Source organism: Brassica rapa, chromosome A08 (genome assembly GCF_000309985.2).
Source record: "Brassica rapa cultivar Chiifu-401-42 chromosome A08, CAAS_Brap_v3.01, whole genome shotgun sequence".
Taxonomy (NCBI): domain Eukaryota; kingdom Viridiplantae; phylum Streptophyta; class Magnoliopsida; order Brassicales; family Brassicaceae; genus Brassica; species Brassica rapa.
The window spans coordinates 19,489,878-19,510,182 of NC_024802.2; the positions used below are offsets into that span (position 1 = coordinate 19,489,878).

Below are 20,305 nucleotides of genomic sequence, written 5' to 3' on the forward strand. Positions count from 1 at the left end.
TGTACCAAACATAAAATAATTTATTATAACAGAAAATTTCATTAAAATATATATACTAATTATTGTGTTGAATTTTTTTAAAAACTCATATATTAGAAATGTTTTAGACTATATTTTTATACAAATGTTTTCTCTTCATTAATATTTAATTATATATTGTTTTGTATCTTAGTTTTTATAATAAACATATTATTTAAAGATAACAACACAATATTATCTTGGTTGTAAGAAATATAAAATATTTTTTCAAGATAATAACAAAATATATGAGAATTATCTTTTTAGAAATTTAATATTATTAATATAAAATTCGTTTTAAATTAAATTATTATATATAAAAATTTATTAAGGGTAACAACGACATTAACCAGTCTAACTTTTAATGTGAGAGCTCGATTCCAAAAATTTATTTCGCAAATAATAGTATAGACTAGGTGTCGTGCCCGCATATGCGGGCTTAATCGTTTTACAAATATTTATTAGTTATTTTTCAAAAAAGAAAAATATTTATTAGTTTATTTCTTATTAATTCAAAAACCAGAATGATAACTTATTATTTATGTTTTCAAAAAATAAATCAAACATATATATATGACAAAATCTAATTAAATATATATGTTTAATTAAAATTTATTAAAGATTACATTGACTTTAACCACTGATTTTATTATAATTGTTTTATATTTTATTTTTAAATTTTATAATTGACAAATATGTTTTAAGATAACTGCACAATATATAATAATTATCTTACTTTTCATATGCGGACTTAATCGTTTTACAAATATTTATTAGTTTATTTTTTATTAATTAAAAAACCAGAATAACTTATTATTTATGTTTTCAAAAAGAAAAATCAAACATATATATATATATGACAAAATATAATTAAATATATATGTTTAACTAAAATTTATTAAGGATAACATTGACTTTAACCACTGAATTTATTATAATTGTTTTATATTTTATTTTTAAATTTTATAATTGACAAATATGTTTTAAGATAAATGCACAATATATAAGAATTATCTTACTTTTCATATGTGGGCTTAATCGTTTTACAAATATTTATTAGTTTATTTTTTATTAATTCAAAAACCAGAATAATAACTTATTATTTATATTTTTAAAAAGAAAAATCAAACATATATATATATATATGACAAAATATAATTAAATATATATGTTTAACTAAAATTTATTAAGGATAATATTGACTTTAACCACTGAATTTATTATAATTGTTTTATATTTTATTTTTAAATTTTATAATTGAAAAGTATGTTTTAAGATAACAACACAATATATAAGAATTATCTTATTTTTTAAAAAAGTTAATATTATTAATAAAAATTCGTTTTTGATTATATAATTAATTATATATAAAATTTATTAAGGGTATTATAGATATTAACCGGCCTAACTTTCAATGTGAGAGCTCCGTTGCAAAAAATTACTTCGCAAATAATAGTATAGATAGATAGATAGATAGATAGATAGATAGATAGATAGATATGCTAAAGAGGAAAACGATTCATAATTTTCCTTTTTTTTAGTACTCTTATTTGGAATGTTTAATCACGTCTCTATAAATACATATGTACTATAAACCTCATCAATTGAAGCAACATAATACGTATGTACTAGAGAAAGAATCACATCAAACCACTTAAAGCAAGAACAATCCTTACATCTTTCTCTATACTTGGATCATGGATAGTTTACCTTTTCATCTCCTCGAGGAGATTCTCTTCAAGTTGGATCCCGAATCTCTGGCAATGATGCAATGCGCGGATAAATCTATCAACTCTCACGTATCCAACGATCCGTATTTCAATTCCAGTGTCAAGGGTTCGATTCCAAAGCGGTACTGCGATAGTAGTCCAGAGTTTACACCGGCTTTGTCTTCTGCTATGGACGTAGATGAGAAGGTGGAGGTAAAGAAGGTGGCTCATGATGATAAGTGTATCTTCAATCTAAGCATGATCATGAGAGTGGTTGGTAAAATCTCATCATACGCTCAGAAGCTGGTGAAGAAAAAGGAAACCCTACTTGGTAAAAGATTGTTGATTGAAGATGAAACGACACTGAAGATGGATGTGTCTTCTTCTTCTTACAAGCTCATGAACGTGGAGAGAATCAATAAAAGAAGAAGATTCACCGACAAATACATATCATGCGAGGAACATATGAGTATGTGACTAATTATGGTTAATTAAATATAAGTTTAATAGATAAGTTTTGAGTCTTCTCGCTATGTTCATGATTTTATTGCGTTGAGCACCTTCTTTAAGGAATACTAGGTGGGTGTCCACGGTTTCGCAGGTTAGAATGTTTTGTAACAATATATTTATTATAATTTTTCAAATTAAAATATTTTTTTTTATCATTATGTGTTTTAGTTAAATATTTATTCTAAGAATAATTGTTAAAAAAAGATAAGTATGACTATTTTAAATATTTTTTGATATTTTGTATTGATAATTATACTAAAATTAGTTATGTATAATATTCATGATTCAGTTTTAATAAAATTACTTAAGTTTAAGGTATATAATACTGAAACTTTTGAAATATTTTATATAGTTTAGAAATACATGATTGCTAAAAATAATTTTATGAAGCATTATATATGTTATTATATAAATAACATATTTAATTACCATAAAGTATTTTGTGCAATATATTTAGATCATTTAGATAATGAAAATCTTTCAATCTTTTAGAAGAACGAACCAACAAACAAAAGTTGGTAGACGAAGTTGTATGAGTCCATGAGGAAGTCAAGCGGTAGCCCTAGGTCGCAAAAAGTATTTATATGAAAATTTAAGAACATCAAAATCTTAGTGATTTAATATAGCAAACTTTGACGATTGTTCAGAAAAATAAGAATTTGATGAAAATGTTATTTTTTATTTAGTCAATATGTAATTTAATTAAATATGTAATTAATTTAGCACCAATAACAATGCGAATACCAGAAAACTTAAAAAAGATGCAACTTATTATATTCTCGAATAGTGTTGAAATGCCAGTCCGTTACAATAGTGAACTATTATTGCATTTTTACCAAAACATATAATTTTTGGTAATCCAAAGATATAAATCTTATGTTGACCATAAATCAGATTTTATTCTTGTTAACAATAAATATCATTTGACGATCGTTAATTGTAACGGTAGTCAAAATGACAGCGGATAAAATATAAAATCTTAAAATATCATTTTTAAATTTTCAATTCTGATTTCATTCCCCTATATTTGCTATTGGAAAGAAAAACAGAAGAAACTAAAGAAGAATTATGAATTTTAAAGTGAAATTCAGACTTCGTCTTATTTCTTTTCATATGAAGATGTTTTAACTGCCGTTTGTTTATAATAAACGGAGGTTAAATCAATTATTACTGACTCGATAGTCAACATAATGAGTTAATATGATTTTGGTATTATTAAGAAATCTACTGATTTAGGAGTATTTAAAAGATTTTATTTCTAAAATATATTTTTTATAAGATTATATATACATACACTTAATACATAGCTGAAGCAAAAACAAGAAAAAATCATCTAGAAAACTAAGCATAAAATCTATTTCTATGGCCATGGATAGCTTACCTCTGAATCTCCAAGAGGACATTCTCTTAAGGTTAGATCCCAAATCTCTTGTGATGATGCGATGCACGAATAAATCTATGGAACATATAACCAAAGGTCCGAGTTTCAAATCTCTATACTGGTCTCGGACCGGATCAAGTTTGCTTCACACCGGGGTATATGGCTCCAAATTCTCATGTTTCCACCCTGTTGGAGATGTTTGGCCATTCTGTAGCGAAGGTCCCTCAGAATGCTTCATCCTCGGTTACTGCTCCGGCATTATCTTAATATTTGTTCATGAATGTTTTTGCGTCGCCAATCCCCTCACAAAGAAGTTCCGTTTCCTTGATTACCACTTCTTGGAAACAAAGAAGAGCATCGGATTTGCAGTTGATCAAATCAATGAAACCACTCAGAGGTTCAAAATCGTCTGCATAACGGATGTCGCTGCTTCGAATCCAGGTGAAACCATGTATGGATTTCATATTTACGCAGGGAACTCATGGAAAATATCAAAAACCAAGATTACTTGTCCCTCAAGCGATCTCAGGAGGGATATGAAACCGGTTTACCTCCAAGGGTGTCTCTACTGGTTGAGAAGCGATGGAAGTATTATAACTTTCAATCCCGAAACAGAGAAAGCACTTCTGGTTCCGACCAAATTCGATCAGCAAGTGGGAGCGAAACTCTTGCTCGGTGCTGGCGATAACTATCTGACATTGATCTTAGCAACGGAGGAAATGGTTTACCTTTATGCCCTCGAGAATATCTTCACTGATCCTAAATGGATCCTCACGAGACGGATCAAGAACGAGCCGGTGCACCAAAGAATGCTCTCGTGCTGGTGTGTGGTGGGGTTTGATGGTAGGCATGTATTGGTGAGGACGAAGGATAAAATAGAACATGTAATCTATGGCTATGACTTGAGAGCGAACACATGGGAAGTCGTGGGTGTGGTTCCAGAGTGGTCCGATGCAGGTCTTGATATTTATCAGTTCAAGCCGTCGTGGTCTTCTGTAATCGGATTACAGGATCATAATAATGGGTCCATGCTTAGTTTCTTCACTAAGTTTAGATACCAACGTCGGGTCTCTGTAGAGGGCATTATGGATCTGATTCATGGCCGTTTCAGAATTTAAATCCGTTGATTAGACAAGTGAAGAGGGAGGGCGCTGTTTCTTTTCCGTTTTATGTTTCAATTTCTGCAATTTGCTTCCAGTACTTTTGAATTCTGCTAAACCATGTAACCTCATAACTAGTTGCATTGAATAAAGTTTGCATTTGTTTTATATTCAAATCTTCAATTTCACTCTCTTCAAACGTGGGGATTTAACTTCTTTTTCTTAAAAAAAACAATCTTCTAAACAAAAATTGATAAAATAGGAATTTGATTGATCTCATTTATTCAATTGTTTTATTCATAGTTTTAGTCCTAAAATTTTGAAGATTATAAATATCTGGTAGTGAAGATGTATTAAGCTGAACGTTAATAAAACATTGTTAAGAATCATTATATGAGGCCACAAACACAATAATCAATTATACTAAACCCAGAGAAGAACAAAATAACTAACAGGCCATGATTTGTGACCCTCCTACATTAATTTGGCTCGCTACTTGGTTACTTTAGCATAAGCTTGGGAACATTTATCTCGAACTGAAGAACCAAACCAAACTGAAAAGAGGTTCGGTTCGAGTTTGAATTTTACCAGTTATCCGAACGGATATTATATTTTATAACAAAAAACGAATCAAACCGAAACTGAACTGAACCAAACCAAAATCAAATGGATACTGAATTTCTATATAATATAATTTATATACTTATAAATATAAACTATATTTAATTTTACAATAATCAAATAAACTCAAAAATAGCAAAAAAAAACAAATTACAAAGAGTATTATCCGAAAATCTGAATTATCCAAATTTTTATTTGAAACCTTCTTCCCCCCACCCCCCCAAAAAAATACATATGATATCCAGAGACCCAAATTTCTAATTTTAGCATGAATTAACCGAAAAACTGAATTGATTCGAACTTATATCAGATATTAGTTGGTTCTTAAATTTCTTCCAATTTTCTAAATAGCCGAACGAATCCTAAACATCTAGAACCTAATGCACTCTTGCTCTGGCTACTATTATATAAAGAGCATTAGTAACACTTACCTTACGTTAACCTCAAACCTAGTAAGTAGTTTTCATACTAAAATCTGAGACCTCTCAAATGATTCCAATTACCAGAGTACGATATAAACAAACAAATCAAATAGCTTACAGCAAACGCAAACAAGAATCAAAATTTACAACATATACCCTCAAAAGTATTTTTTTAAATCACTAAAACCTCACTGGACATATTAAAAAAAGACATCTCCCTCCAACCTATGCCATGTTCGGGAATATACCCGAGAAGTTGGGGATCTTGTCTATATGTTTCAACGCGTTCTCAGCGATCTGCCGCGTCCTGAAATCGCCGTTTTGAAAAGCGTCCACAAGCGAAGCGCTCACGTTCGGCTGCTCCGCCACCTCTCTCGCTATGTCTTCGATCCTCAATATCCTCTCCACCAACCAAACCGCTCTCCTCGTCAGCTTCTCCGTCCTGTTCTCCGTCAGAACGTTCAGCACATGCCTTATCCCGTCGGCTTCATCGAGTATCTTCACCCCTTTCTCCACATCTAAACCGTCTTCTAACAAGCTGGAAAGCGCCGCGAGCGAGGCCTCGACCACTTTATCATTCTCATGGTCTAGTAACGCCACTAGCTTCTCCACAGCTCCTCCTTCCACGAGGCAGAACGTTTCTCTTAGAGAACATACTCCGTGGTGGATCTTGCATAGACCTGTTATAACGGGAGGTCTGCTCATACATGAGAAGATGGAGCCGCAGCTCGGAGGAGGCAGGTCAGGCATGTGTGATAAGTTAATAGACTCTAGAGAAAGATTCTCTAAAGCCATTGCGGAAACCATCTGGATAGTGTCTTGACCGTTGGACTGAATCAGATTAATGAAGAGAGACGCAACGTTGTACTCACGGCAAAAGGTTATACCTCGAGTCTCGTTGCTGAAAGCGAAAGTGATCCTGGAGAGTATACGCACAAGCCCTTCTAGAAAGTTCCTCTCAAACCTCATCCCTTTGATCTCCCCTTGGCGGATTCCGACAACTTTCGAGATGATTTTCTCAAACGCACCGATGCTTAGCATCTCCCGAGTCAGAGCCAAGTCTCTCTCGGGCAGCTCAGCTAATAGTCCAGCAGCTGCAGCCTGCTCTTCGGAGATAGGTATCTTCTCCGAAATGATGGCAACGAGGCTATCAAGCTGTCCAGCAGTGCCGCGTAACGCGTCGGCTAGCTCCTCGCTCATGAACGGTGAAAGGTTATGGAGAAGCTTCACGGAAGCCAAACGCAGATCCTCGTTCTCTTTGACCTCAACGAACTGGACTAAACTGATGATGGCTCCTGAGGTTTTAATCGCCGAGACCACGTGGATGACTGTTTTCTGACAGGTTGTGAGTCCGACGAGAACCTCCAAGAGCTTGCACTGGATGGATGGACCAGTGTTGCTGATCAAGTATAAAAGATTCTCAACTCTGTTGTCTGAAACGAGAGTGGCTTTGTCAAAGTCGTATCCGATGTTGACTATGTTGGCGAGGATAGTGGCTGAGACTTCTTTCAAGCGGATGGGGAGGTTGTTTGGTCCTACGTAGAAGAGATCTTTGATGAGTGGAGGGAGAATGCCTATGCCGATCAAAAGTTTGGCACTCCCTTCGTAAGATGAGATGTTGTTGAGAGCTCTCAAAGCAGCTTCTCGTTGGGTCATGTCGCCACTTCTCATTAGATCGACTAGAGAAGAACCAACTGTCTGAGCGATATAAACCTTTGTGTCATTGTTTAAGGAAAGCTCCCCGAGAAAGGTGGTCATGGAGAGTTTTGTTTCGGGTGAACCTGCACAAAGCAGAGGTGGTGATGTTGTTAGATCAAAACCAAGCAAAGGGAAGCAGTTCTGTCAGCTAATAGATAAACACAGTAGAGACTAGGCTGGGATTTTGAACTAAACAAAACCCGCCGAACAGAACCGAAATTTTCGGTTAGTTCGGTAGGTTTCTTATAAAAGTTTGGTTTTTGGTTCGGTTCGGCAATCAACTACTTTGGTTTTCTTTAGAAAAAAAAAAACTAAAAAAAATTATAACCAAACCATACCAAATACTCAAACCCAACTAACCGAACTAACCAAATTTCAAAACTAAACTAACCAAACTTATCCAAAATTTTAACAAAATTAAACCAAAATATAACCGAAATAAAAAATTATAGTACGATTTTCAAAAACCAAACTAACCAAATTACCCAAACTACCCAAACCCGCAGGCCCAGTAGAGACTGATCAATCACCTTCGAGGATTTTTCCAAGAAGAGGCTGGAGTCTACCATAAGAAGCCATCTGCCTAACAACTTCCTCAGACCTCTCCATGTTCTCCAACGTTCTCTCAGCTTTGTCAACAATAGAGACGTTCACCGAGTTGCTGCTTGTCAAACCAACCAATAAGATAAGCGCTCCATTAACCGAACCAATCTTCTCACACAAAGCTTCAGACTTTGAGAGCTCAAACAGCAACGAAACCGCTGCCTCTTTCCCCTTTGATGGCTCGTGTGACAAGAACTTAACCAGTGTACGCACAGTGTCTCCTTCAGCTAGTATCGCCTGCAAGATGCTGAAACTTTTTAATAAGTTTTACCATTACAGTTAGGCATGGCTACATTTATCCGGAAACGAAAAACCATACCAAAACCAAAATAATCCAAACCAAATTTCATAAATAACCACAACAAAAAAATCGAATGGGTATCTGAATTTTTAAAATATAGATTATATATTTAAAATATCAATTATATTTAGTTTCGAACTAACCAAATATCTTAAAAATGTTTATAAACCGGAAATATTTTCTTACACAAAGTATTTAAGATTATATGAGTTACCCGACATTTTTATACGAACAACACGAATTCTGATATTTGACATTTAAAAACCTAATTATCTGACATTTTTACATGTATCATCTAAAATTACCCCGGAAACCAAAACCAAACAGGAACTGAATTGGACCCGAGTTTTTTCCGATATTAGCCGGTTCCAATTTTGTTACCCCAACCGAACCAAAAAACTAAAATAAACTAACCAAAATTGAACCGAACCGAGTTCGGATGTTTTGGTTTTCGGTTTCTAAATCTCTAGAACCGAAAACCAAAACATCCGAACCGAAACCAAACGCCTAGACCTGATTACAATGCAATAGCAGAAGATTGAGATACAAGTCAGAACATAACCTTGCTCTCCTCATCTCCTTCAACAACAACTTGAAGCGTCTGCAGAGCCTTATACCTCACTTTATGGCTATTACTTTTCAACACGTCGATGATCATACGCACAAGCTGAGAGTTACGCACGCCTTGCCTGTTCGAACGTATGCTCCTGCAGATCTGCCTCACGTTCATCAAAGCCTGCAAAACATCACTCTCGTCGTTCCCTAGAAACAGCGCCTGACGAGCGACGTCGAGCTTCGCGGCGTCGTTCCTCCATCTCCACTCTTCTATAGTGTTACGCAGAGCTATGCTGGGGCTCACGTCGGCGCTACTCAGCTCCTGGGAAGTTATAGGACAAGAGGGAGGCTTATTACCGTCGCGACATTTCTTGAACCATTTCTCGATGGCTTCACGCTCGAATGTTCGTCCGTTCTCTAACGTGACGGGGTCGTGCATGACTTCTTTTGTTAAAGGGCAGATGAATGCTTCGTAGATGTGGTCTACGCCTCGCTCGAAGTGAGAGCTGTCGTCTGACTCGCTTCCATCCATCTTATTCCTAAACACAGTGCAAACGCATAATGAATTAAATCATTAATGATTATTCTTAAAACCGTTGCTCAAGCATATCTATACAAAAATATGTCAATATTCTTTAACGCCTTGCTGTCTAAGTCTATAAAGCGTCTAGTTACCGCCTAATGAAACAGATCTTAAAACCGTTGTTCAAGCCCATATATATAAAAATATGTCAATATTCTTTAACACCTTGCTGACTAAGTCGCTATAAAGCGTCTAATTACCGCTTAACTAACGAAACATGGTCTCAAGCAGACAGGATCATAAAAGGCAGCTAGAATCAAGACACTGAATTATTAAATGTAAGAGTTTGGTAAGAAGCAGACAACACAAAAGGGGACAATATATACCAGAATCAGCTAAGTTCATTCATACAGTTTTGTTTTGTTTTTCACACCAAAGGTTACAAAACCATAACATTAAGTACGAAAAGTATATGAATCGAATCTTTCTAAAACCATTCCCACAAACGCTACTAAGATTACTAAATTTAGTAACTATTCATGGAGACCGACAAAAAATAAAAAGAGCAAACATTTCAGGAGAATCATTACAAAACACCACAAGAGAATGAAACATACCCAAGTAATTCAAATCGCAGTAGCGTATCAGAGATTCAGAGAAGAGACAAAGCAAGAAAATAAATGACAGCTTCTTTAATAATCTCTTTTAGCAAAAGACGCGAGAGAGAGTGTGACTTCTACGTCGTCCATGGATCCAAACTGCAAGTAGAGTCGAGCTTGGATTCAACGGGAAGTCCTTTGTCGAGAGAGACAGACAAAGATAAGGGAATGAACAGACAAGGGGGACAAGAGATGGGTTTGAAGGGAAAATGAAATAAAAAAAAATCGAGACTTTGATATTAAATAAAAGTTGGAAAAATATGAAAGCACGAGACGCTGACTTAAATCGAAAAGTCATGAGAGAGAGAGAGAGACGTGGAGCCATCAAACGCCAACTTGACGAACGGTCGGCCGTGTACACACTTACCTGACCCAGACGCGTTACCAAATTAATGGGCTTTATAAGACGCATTAATGGGCTTGAAAAAGACTAATTGATGGGCTTGGTCTTGGGCTTGGTATCAGCAAAAGATTAATTAAAATAGCCTCGAGGGTCGTTCTCTTCTCTCTCTCTCTCTCTCTCTCTCTGGATCGATTGGATCATCATCATTCGTGTTTGTTGGAAGCTAAATCGAGATGGCGGGAGCTGAAGAGATTGAGATTTGCGAAGGAGGAGAGGAATCCATTGAAGCAGAAGCTAAAACTGAGCGAGGAGATGAGAAGGTGTTGTTGCAGTTCTTGGATTCGTTGGATGGGTATCTAACGCTTATGGATTCTCTCAACTCAAAGCTTCGAGAGGTAAAATGGTAGTGTCTTTTTTTCATTTCTGATCTTTAAAAACTCGAACTTTGGCATAGATCATGTTGAATAATGTGTGTTCTGTTTGAAGGGATGGTTTGATCTAGCTAGTGCTCGACACTCTATGGGAACTTTACGTATCAACACCACTCTCTTGGACCTCAAGGATCATTCCGCTTCTTCCACATTGCAAGTCACAGACCAAGAGGGTATGTTTGGTTTCATAAACTCATAAAAGTCTTAGCATTTTTTTTTTTTGTGGGAAGCCAAATAGTTATTATATGCGGGGACTCTTGTAGTTGAATCTTTGGGATCGGTACATTGTTTTGCTTTGTCCAAGTGGGCTTCTAAGGGAGGTAGTGGGAAAGGCAAAGACTTCTCTACTGTTGCAGACTCGGAGATGGGCTCTCCTCGTAGCCCACAGCTACGGCATCGAGGCGTTTCTGGTAAAATTAAATAAAGACGTGGCCTTTGTGTGTCTGTGTCTTATCTCTTGCTTATGTGATTCGTTAGGAGAGAAGCCATCAGACAAGGGTGAGACCACCGTGTTAGCAGCTGATGAAGAGGTGAGGAATCATTTAATTTTTAGATAAGGTACAACATGTGTTTTACTGATTCGGATGTGTGTTAATCTCCAGATTAAGAAAGAACGAGCTAAGTCTCTGTCGGTATTCGGAGGTCTAGTCTCGCCTAAGCTGCGTGGTGCTCAACTATCATTTGAGACTGGTAAACTATTCATTACCACCAACTATACTCTCACTTAAAAAAAAAAAGTTCCAGGTTACAGCTGGTGAAATAAATATCATTTCTCTTTTGCCTTGGGACAGCTCTTGAAACTCTTGTGGAAATAGCCAACACACGATCATCCATGCTAACTGCCTTTGAGCGGATCTCAAAGAAGTAAAGACACAATGTGCCAATGCGTTACCTCAATTTTTTCAGTTTGTAGCTACCACATTCTGTGTATACACACAGTATCTTTTTTTATCAGAATACAGACATTGAGATAAAGAAATATCAAATAATATACAACGTTTTGGAGTAGTTTTTTTATATGCAAATGAATTCATAAGACAACCGTCTTCTAACGCTTTTGTCTCAACCAAAACATTTTGGGGAAAAACTTTACAAGATTTTTATGAAACAACCATAACTTCACCAATCAAGAATATATGAAAAAATATATTTAAAAAAAAAAAGAATTTATAATCAACTGTGGCTAGAAGGAATTTTTCTTGGGGCTTTTATCATCAAAGGAGACTTTGAAGGGACCTGTGGAACCAAACGGGTCTGCATCATCAAACGAGTATCCATGATCCTTTGTACTATTCATTGAGTCGAATCTTGAAAGTGAAGGACCACCAAAGTCTCTGCTACTGTTGATGGAATCAAACCTCGATAGTTTCTCAGCTCCTCCACCAAAGTCTCTGGAACTGTTGATTGAGTCAAACCTGGAGAAGGCAGCTCCCCCAAAGTCTTTGGAGCTGTTGATGGAATCAAACCGTGACAGTCTCTCGGGCTGGGAGGAGACGCCAGCTTCACTATGGTTGAAGGAGTCGAATCTGGAGAAGCTATCAAAGTTGTTATCTCTGGCTGATGCGTCGCTGAACCTAGGAGGAGAGTTCCCGAATCTCGAGAGTGGAGTGCTGGGAACTGAGTCATCAAATCCAAATGGACCCTTTCTCTGACCAGCAAAGCTTCTTGAAGTTGGAGAATCTGCTCTTCCTGAGTTTTCACCAAAATAATCTCCATCCTGAAAATTTCAATATTATAACGGTAAAAGCTTGGAAGACTGTGAAAAGCAATCCCAAATCTAAAAGACACTATGCATTGTGTACTAACCTGGCTTCTTGATGCATCTAATCCCCACACTGAGTCCACATCATCGTTAGTATCAAATGCACTCGCCCAATTCGAGTCATCAAAGAACTCAGAACTTTTTTCATGAGCATTATCTGGAGAAGGGACCTCAGTAGCAGTCCTAGAGACCAGACTGTCTCTAGGACTTCTGCCTGATTCATCTTCGCTCTCATGGTGGTGGTCTGAGGTTTCTGAAAAAGGTCCATAGTTCTCATCTAAATGAGTCGGCGAATCAGGTGGTGGTCCACTACCATCATCCACCGTCCCGTTTTCCTTTTCACCTGACGATTTTTGCTCTTTTGATTTGTCAAATCTTAACGGTATGAGGATTACCAGTCAACGTCCGTGTTATAGGCTTAGCTATAGATTTATAAATGTGTAAGTAACATTGTACCTTCATCTTCAAACTTATCCCATTCTTCATCCCAAAGAGCTGCCCCTTCTTGAATCCCAGGTTGCCAACCTGTAAGTCACAAACATTAACAGTTTCCAGATGATTTTTATGCATATAGAGGGAAAGGAAGAAGTAATAAGGCGACAGAATCATATGTTAGTACCAGCGGGAAGGTCTACAAGGGCCTTCGACTTAACCTCCAACCCATGTTTCTTGCAACGTTCAGTTAAAGCCTTCATCAGCTCCTCTAGATCTTATTGTATTCTGTCAGCCCGGACCTGAATATGTCAAGTAAAGCATCAAATCAGGAATGAACAAAAGATACTCAATAGTTTAGGCATCACATAAACATAGAGAGCATGTACCTGAAGTAGACCATCAGCACTACCACCTTGCTCCATGTTCACAATTGCTTGACTCAGTTCCATCTTCCGCCCCTGGATTGGGTTAGCAAAACTGGTACATTAGTTTTCGGCAGTTTATGTTCCCAGCCAAAAGGAATAAGCCATACCTCAATCTCTCGGAACCTGGCCTCTTCAATAGTTAATTTTGATCCTAATTCTGCAACCTGCTTATACTTCTCTTCGTATTTCTTAGCCAACGTTTCAGCCTGCAGCAGAAAATGTTCTGTAATAAGACAAAGATAGCCTCTGAGAAAGGAGTAAACGTATTTTTTAATGTGAATATCACCTCACGCTTGTCAGCGGAAGCCCTTTCAGAGATCTCATTTAGTATATTGTCACACCTGCTTTTGTACAAGACCTGACAGAGAGGAAACATACAAGAAATAATGACATCACAAGAAACCTTACTCTAAAAAGTAGCATCGTGAGACACATATTCACCGTTACTTATAATCAAATAACAAGAGTATTTTATAATGGAGTACTCACAATATCCTGCATTTTCGTCCGGTAGTATTCAAGTTTCTCTCTGGAGTCCATATAAGCATTCTTCTTTTCATCAACCTACGGAGATTAGAAAATTTTGTTTCACAAGCATCCCATAAAATGTCCATGAACATACCTAAGCTTGAGAGTAGTTGTTTTTTTAATCAGAGTAGAATGTGAATGATTACCTTTTCCCCATCAACTGCTGTTTCTTGAGGATTCGTGCTTGCAGAATAACCGTTACCTAGGTGACTAGCAAAAGCATCATCCAAAGCAGGCGCTTGATTCCTTTGCTCATTAGATGCTATACCACTGCCAGGGTGAGGGACTGGCGGTCTCATGCCAGTCGGTGGAATGACTGGCCGCGCACCCATCACTGGTTGCTGAACATAACCTTGAAATAGAGAATTTTCAATAAAGTGAAGTATCAGAGAAAGGGAGACGATGACTAAAATGCATGAATTATGAGCAATACCTTGACCAGATCCCCATCCAGCATTTGCATAACCACGACTAGGTGCACCCGAGAGAGATAAGAGTGTTTCATCATACATGATGCTGCTAGGAAGTGCTGGTGGGAGAGGACGGCCTTCTTTATACCGCTCCATCAAATACAACGAAATGCAGAACTCCCTCAGAGAAAGCATAGTATCATTGTCCTGATCAGACAGTTCCCACACATGCTTCAATACCTCTGGAACCGAGCAAAACGAAAAATGTTAGCATAAACAACTTATAGCATAATCATTTGTACTGAAAGATCGAAGATCCTTACCCCTGGGTAGCCTCCAGCTTAAGAACAGATTCCTCGCCTGCTCACCAGTGATTCTCCCATCCCTGTCACTATCAACTTCAATAAACACCTTTGTGTATTTCTGCACATCGGATGGTTTCATTTTAGGCCAAGGAGGCTGATTATTTCCAGCAGGAGTTGGATGGCCGGGTCCAACTGCACTTCCATGTGGAAAACCGGAGGATGGACCCTGTGAGCTTGCAGCTGGCCTTGGCTGCTGAGGTTGATTTCCTGCTGGCAGCATTGAGAAAGTACTCTGTAGGGAGTCGAGAGCATTAGGCTTCGGTGGAGGTTGGGTTCCAGTAGAAGCAGGAACAATGGCTGAACTCATTGAAGAATTACTCAGAGTGGGTTGTGGTCTTTGCTGGAAGGAGGAAAACATGTCACCTCCGTTTCCAGATATAACTAGCGCTTTTGGATCAACTTGTGACTCCGGTTTAATGCCAGGAGAAGGTTCTGCTAAGCTGCCCCCTCCAAAGCCTGACGAGTATCCGCTGGTGTTTCCAGCATACAAATTATTAAGATTGAGCGTTGAACCACCAGGACCAGATGCACTAGTGGGCACAGCCTGAGGAGGACGAGTAACACTACCAACAGGACCTGGCTGAAATTGACCTGGTAAGGCACTTGGTCTATATTCTGAACCAGCAGGACCAGGTGCACTAGTGGGAGCGGCCTGAGGAGGACGAGTGGCAATACCAACAGGACCTGGCTGAAATTGACCTGGTAAGGCACTTGGTCTATATTCTGAACCACCAGGACCAGGTGCACCAGTGGGAATGGTCTGAGAAGGACGAGTGGCACTACCAACAGGAACTGGTTGAAATTGACCTGGTAAGGCATTTGGTCTAAGTGAAGTCAGCCCAGATGCTCCTTGATTAGGTCTCACTTGCTGGTTCTGCTGAGGTGGAAAATAATTCTGGTTGACATTCGCATTTGGAGCACCTGGTCCTCTGAACCCAGCATTCTGATACCCAGCTGAGGAAACCGGACGAGCTGTGGTAGCAGGAGGATTAGGTTGGGGTGCAGGAATAGCTGAAAGGTTAATTCTGGGCGCTGGTATTTTGGCTGCGGCAGGAGTATTGAGTGCTGCGTTAACAATCTCAGGTGTCAGGTCTCTCTTGCTCTGTGCCACTGTTACAAGCCTCAGAGAGTTATAAAAGTCTTGCCGACCAAGGAAACCACTGCCTGATCGATCAGAAAGCGACCATATCTACAAACACAGAAACACATCTGATAAGTAGGCAAATTCTATATTGTGATAGAACTCCTCCAAGGAAATATTATATGCAAGAAAGTTTCTAGATTCAAATACACCGACAAAAGGAAGAAAGCTTATATATCCACCATGATAAGAATTGACAATAAACCTCCATTCCTGGATAATGGTCTTAAAATGCCATAGAAACACTCCAAGCAACGAGATTAAAGAAACACAGCCACAAACTTAGAAAAGCAATCATTTGGAAGATTCTTAGCAGTTTCTCTAAACAGAAAATGAATAGATTCCACAAAGTTTACTCCGTAATGGGAAAGAGAATTCAGCTGTCATGCGTCCAACATAGAATCTTAACAGCACACACTTGTAACTTCTGCACAACAGGTCCTAGCTTAAAGGCTGCTCCTATGAAAGCCAGGATCTTTGTAACTTCTTACTCAGTTCATAGGCTATTCAGAATCTAACAATAAAGTAAGCAATTCAAATGGAAGTAACAAAATTAACGGCATTTCAAAAAACCCAAATCAGATCCAAGAAGAGCTTATTTTTTGTTAAACCTGGAAGAGAACTGGCTTGGGCAAGCCAGACCCTTGAAAAAAGCCAACAGCTTCGGCTCCACTGATCCGACCATCTCCGTCCAAATCAGCTCTCTTGAAGTACGCCTCGAATTGATCCATGTTCGGATTCTGCCCTCCCATTTTCGAGGGATCACCCTATATATTTAAGATTCGAGCTTCCAAATCATCTCCACCAGAATTCTCCTTGCCCGATTTGAACAGATGCAACAAACAAAAAAGGCATAAATGGGCTTAAAAAGACCACTTAAGATCCATTGTCGCAATGGAAAACTACAATTTGAGATTGGGTTGCAATCTTGTCTGTGTATCCAAATTTATCCTACGTTTCCTACAATATCTACTTTCGTCCTCGTATTGAAGAGCCTATCTAAATGTATTTCGATGAGGCTACCAGTAAGTAAGCTTTTCCCATTGGCTCAATAGAAGACGAAGAATAAAATATCTAGCTCTAATTCACAAATGGAGAAAGACTCATCACCACTACCTTGCGGAAAGCTTTTAGGAACCAGTCATGTTTGTCCAATGTGCCATTTTGAGTTGCCATGTGAAAACATGAACGTTAAGTTTAATGAAACTTCCAAATTAAACATTTAGTTAGAGATGCAGAAGCAGAAGAGATAAGAAAGAGCAGTAAGCTGATAACATATTTTAAATTGATAAAAAAGCTAAATCGTTACATAGAGGTGCATATCTCTCATTCAAACATTCTACACACACTTTTTTCCATTACCCGTAGAATCATAATCAGAGAGATAGTGGCAGCTTTTACTAAGTTGAAAACATCAGTAAAAAGAAAGAAAATAAAAAACATCCGAGAGATCCTTGTTGTAGCGTTCCTATATTGTGCTACCAGCTTCAACTTCTTTAGTCATCGTCTTCCTCCTACATATCAAAACAAAAGTTTTTAGATGATGGTGATACAAATAAAGCAACTAAATAGAGTTGTAATGATCTTTAAAGACTAACCTCATCACTACCATCATCGGCATCATCCTCATCATTCACCTCGGACACAGACTTGTCAGATTCCTCTTCGTCCTCCTTTGGACCTTCCTCCTGAAAATCAACAACACATGAACGTTAGTCAACCAGTACCACTCACTCTTAAACAACCACGAACATGCTCTGCTGGTTAAAGGATTCACTGGAAACAAGACCTACCAGCTTCTTGTTGTAGGCTTTCATGGTCTTCTCATACTCAACCTTGCGCTTATCAGCCTTAGCTACGAAGGGAGCCTTCTCCTACAAACATAATACAACTCAAAAGGTTAAGCAACACTCATATAAGCATATGTAAATGCACAAACTACAATCAACTGAGATTAGAGAACGTACAGAGTCAGACAACGACTTCCACTTCTCTCCACCAGCTTTACCAACCTGTTTAACATTAAAGGTTCATCATCAGTATACAGCATGAAAAGCCCATGGTAAAGAAGATAACACTCACAGCAGCAACAGATTTGTTGTTGGGGTGATCCTTCTTGTAAGTCTGACGAAAGTCCTCCCTTCAGATCATAACAGCAAAAAAATAAGTCAAATCGATAGAGTCAACGCAAGTAGTAACAAAGGATCACATCAAGAACAAACATATAATATTAAAATTAAAATGATTACATGAAAACGAAGAAGGCACTGGCTGGCCTCTTAGGTTTGTTAGGATCCTTAGCCGCCGCTTTGCTACGACCTGCTGCTTTAGCAGGCTTCTTAGCCACAGAGAGCCTAATCATCAACAAACAAACGCAATCCACAACATCAGAAAACGATTAAGATCTATTGACTAACTAGGCAATTAAATAAATAATCACAAAGTGGATCTGGCTGAAACGTACTTGGAGCTCCTGGTTTCAGTCTTTGATTTACCTCCTTTCATACTCGAATCTGCAAAAACGTATATCAAAGAGATCAGCGAAGAATCTACCAAGGATAAACCTATCATACGAGATCGATGCACAACATCGAGAAGATTTAGAAACTAGTCAGCGATTGCTTATAATCGCAAAATCTAGCTAAACAGAGAGAATATTCGACTCAGAACATATATAAAAGCGATTATCACCAAATAAACGAATTCGAGAGAGAAGCTGCGAAGAATCAAAACTAAGAAAACGAAGAAGATCGGAGGATTCTCACCTTGAGGAAGAGGATCGCAGGGTTTGTAGAGAGAGAGAGAGAGAGAGGAGAGCAGAGGAAAGGAATCGTACGTGTGTTGTGAGGAGATTCAAGTGAGAGGCCGAGAGATTAAGAGAGGGGGGCTAGTGGGGAGAGTTGTAAAAATATCTTTGGTCAATAAAGGGCGAAAAAAATTGAATTTCGCACGAGATGTAAAAAGCCAAGGGGTTTAGGCGGGATTTCAAATATATATCGCCACGTCATCGATCCGTGTGGTTTCTCATCATTGGGGGAGACCTCTTCAAGGTTTAATTTTTGGTCTCGCTTATGTGTTTCCTCATGTGCTTCTTCGTATTCAGCGGCAAGTGATATGACTCTCTGCTGCCCTTCCCCCTTAATCATGATAATTAATCGTAGCAGTAATTGCGTTTATATTTATTCGCATTAATATCTCTCCCTCGATTATTCGGTTCGGTTCGATTCACTGCGTCGGTCATCCGGTTTATGAAATATAAAAATCGCACTCGATTCAGATCGGTTTGGGTCGGTTTGACTTTTGATTTCTAGGGTTTCTGATTTAGGGGTGAAAGTGGGTGTGTGTATATATGAGCTCCTCCTTCATCACTGCATAGCTATGGCGGCCATTGATTGATTGATTATTTATGAAGTCTTTGCGCGCTATCTTTGTCATTTCAAATGAATTTGGGTTTTGATGTTGTTTAATTAAGTTATAGTTTCCAATTAGAAAAAAAAAGTGTTTTGATGAATTTGATTAGAGTTAGGATTAGAACTGTGTGATGGTGCAGAGAGGGAGGGAGCAAATGATGGGATACACTTGATCTCTGAATTTTAACAGGTAAGTTCTTGTTGATAACTATTCATCTGCTGATGCTCTCTCACTCTGCACCTGATTGATTTTTATGATGTGTGTGACATATGCATATAAGAAATTGATGTCTAGTTTTAAGCTGAGTTCCTAAAGAATATATACTGAGCATGGTGATAGATAGAATAGTTATGAAATGCGGCTAACATGTTTGATGAAATGTCTGAGAGAAACTTAACCCACCTTTTTGTAAACGACTCTATGCGATAATGTAAGGACTGTGGAATGACAGGATTTTGAAGTCCTTTGTGAAATTTCTTTTGACTTGTTCAAGGAATCATGGAGAGAGTTGGAGCAAGTGTTGTTGGTAAGACTTGTAATGTAGTAGCATGATACAACTCTAACCATATATTTCCATTCTTTGATTCAAATTCTATATGCTAGTTCAAGTTGCGGATGTAGTTGATGTGTTGCGCTGAGAAGCTGTATCTCTATTTCAGAAATGAGTTCTTTTGTAGTGATGCATAACTACACTAGCGAGATAGAGTGATTTTAAACGTTTTCGATGCAAATAGTTGGAGTATTTTTCCATATTTATGCCATGAATGTTAGCGAAGTATTCACTGAAAGAAGACTATGTGAAAATTATTAATCCAAAACGCATCAATTGATAGTTCCCCAGCTCTACATGTCGAGCTATTTCACATGGTATTTGAATGGCTCACACTTCGTTTATCCCAAAAGTACTATCACCAGAAGAAGTATCAGCTTAATATAGGCATGATTAGCATAAAA

The 20,305-nt window shown here is 37.7% G+C and overlaps 5 protein-coding genes, 1 long non-coding RNA gene, 1 other non-coding gene and 1 pseudogene across 8 annotated transcripts; 5 read left to right on the top strand and 3 right to left on the bottom strand.

The window, feature by feature from the left end:
• The first annotated feature begins 140 nt into the window (after positions 1-140).
• Positions 141-4,886, top strand: LOC103835777. The gene has a single exon (XM_009111965.3). It carries the CDS (start codon positions 1,716-1,718, stop codon positions 2,202-2,204), a length of 489 nt encoding a protein of 162 aa, XP_009110213.2. The 5' UTR covers positions 141-1,715; the 3' UTR covers positions 2,205-4,886.
• Positions 2,321-5,146, top strand: LOC117125606 (putative F-box/kelch-repeat protein At1g20790). The gene has a single exon (XM_033277768.1). The coding sequence runs from the start codon at positions 3,600-3,602 to the stop codon at positions 4,734-4,736; it is 1,137 nt and encodes a 378-aa protein (XP_033133659.1). The 5' UTR covers positions 2,321-3,599; the 3' UTR covers positions 4,737-5,146.
• Positions 5,147-5,815: 669 nt separating this feature from the next.
• LOC103835778 (U-box domain-containing protein 44) lies at positions 5,816-10,334 on the bottom strand. Of its 2 annotated transcripts, none has more exons than XM_009111966.3 (4): positions 10,059-10,334; positions 8,926-9,457; positions 7,990-8,299; positions 5,816-7,542 (listed from the first exon to the last, which is right to left on the bottom strand). In XM_009111966.3, the coding sequence occupies exons 2-4, from the start codon at positions 9,448-9,450 to the stop codon at positions 5,987-5,989; spliced, it is 2,391 nt and encodes a 796-aa protein (XP_009110214.2). In that variant the 5' UTR covers positions 9,451-9,457; positions 10,059-10,334; the 3' UTR covers positions 5,816-5,986. The 2 variants fall into 2 exon arrangements, with proteins under 2 accessions (XP_009110214.2, XP_033133657.1); XM_033277766.1 differs by having other exon boundaries at positions 8,926-9,465; positions 10,056-10,334.
• A 239-nt stretch (positions 10,335-10,573) lies between these two features.
• LOC103835780 (coiled-coil domain-containing protein 115) lies at positions 10,574-11,891 on the top strand. The gene is made up of 6 exons (XM_009111967.3): positions 10,574-10,838; positions 10,930-11,047; positions 11,138-11,284; positions 11,352-11,404; positions 11,477-11,564; positions 11,666-11,891. Exons 1-6 carry the CDS (start codon positions 10,677-10,679, stop codon positions 11,740-11,742), a joined length of 645 nt encoding a protein of 214 aa, XP_009110215.1. The 5' UTR covers positions 10,574-10,676; the 3' UTR covers positions 11,743-11,891.
• Positions 11,854-16,943, bottom strand: LOC103835779 (annotated as a pseudogene).
• A 253-nt stretch (positions 16,944-17,196) lies between these two features.
• Positions 17,197-18,917, bottom strand: LOC103835781 (high mobility group B protein 2). The gene is made up of 8 exons (XM_009111968.2): positions 18,706-18,917; positions 18,405-18,453; positions 18,190-18,294; positions 18,023-18,080; positions 17,908-17,952; positions 17,734-17,814; positions 17,539-17,628; positions 17,197-17,454 (listed from the first exon to the last, which is right to left on the bottom strand). The coding sequence occupies exons 2-8, from the start codon at positions 18,443-18,445 to the stop codon at positions 17,437-17,439; spliced, it is 438 nt and encodes a 145-aa protein (XP_009110216.1). The 5' UTR covers positions 18,446-18,453; positions 18,706-18,917; the 3' UTR covers positions 17,197-17,436.
• Positions 18,918-19,176: 259 nt separating this feature from the next.
• Positions 19,177-20,129, top strand: LOC117127431. The gene is made up of 2 exons (XR_004450443.1): positions 19,177-19,540; positions 19,803-20,129. It is a non-coding gene; the product is annotated as an uncharacterized LOC117127431 (long non-coding RNA).
• LOC117127591 lies at positions 19,511-19,577 on the top strand. Its single transcript, XR_004450611.1, has one exon. It is a non-coding gene; the product is annotated as a small nucleolar RNA snoR101 (small nucleolar RNA).
• Positions 20,130-20,305: the final 176 nt, after the last annotated feature.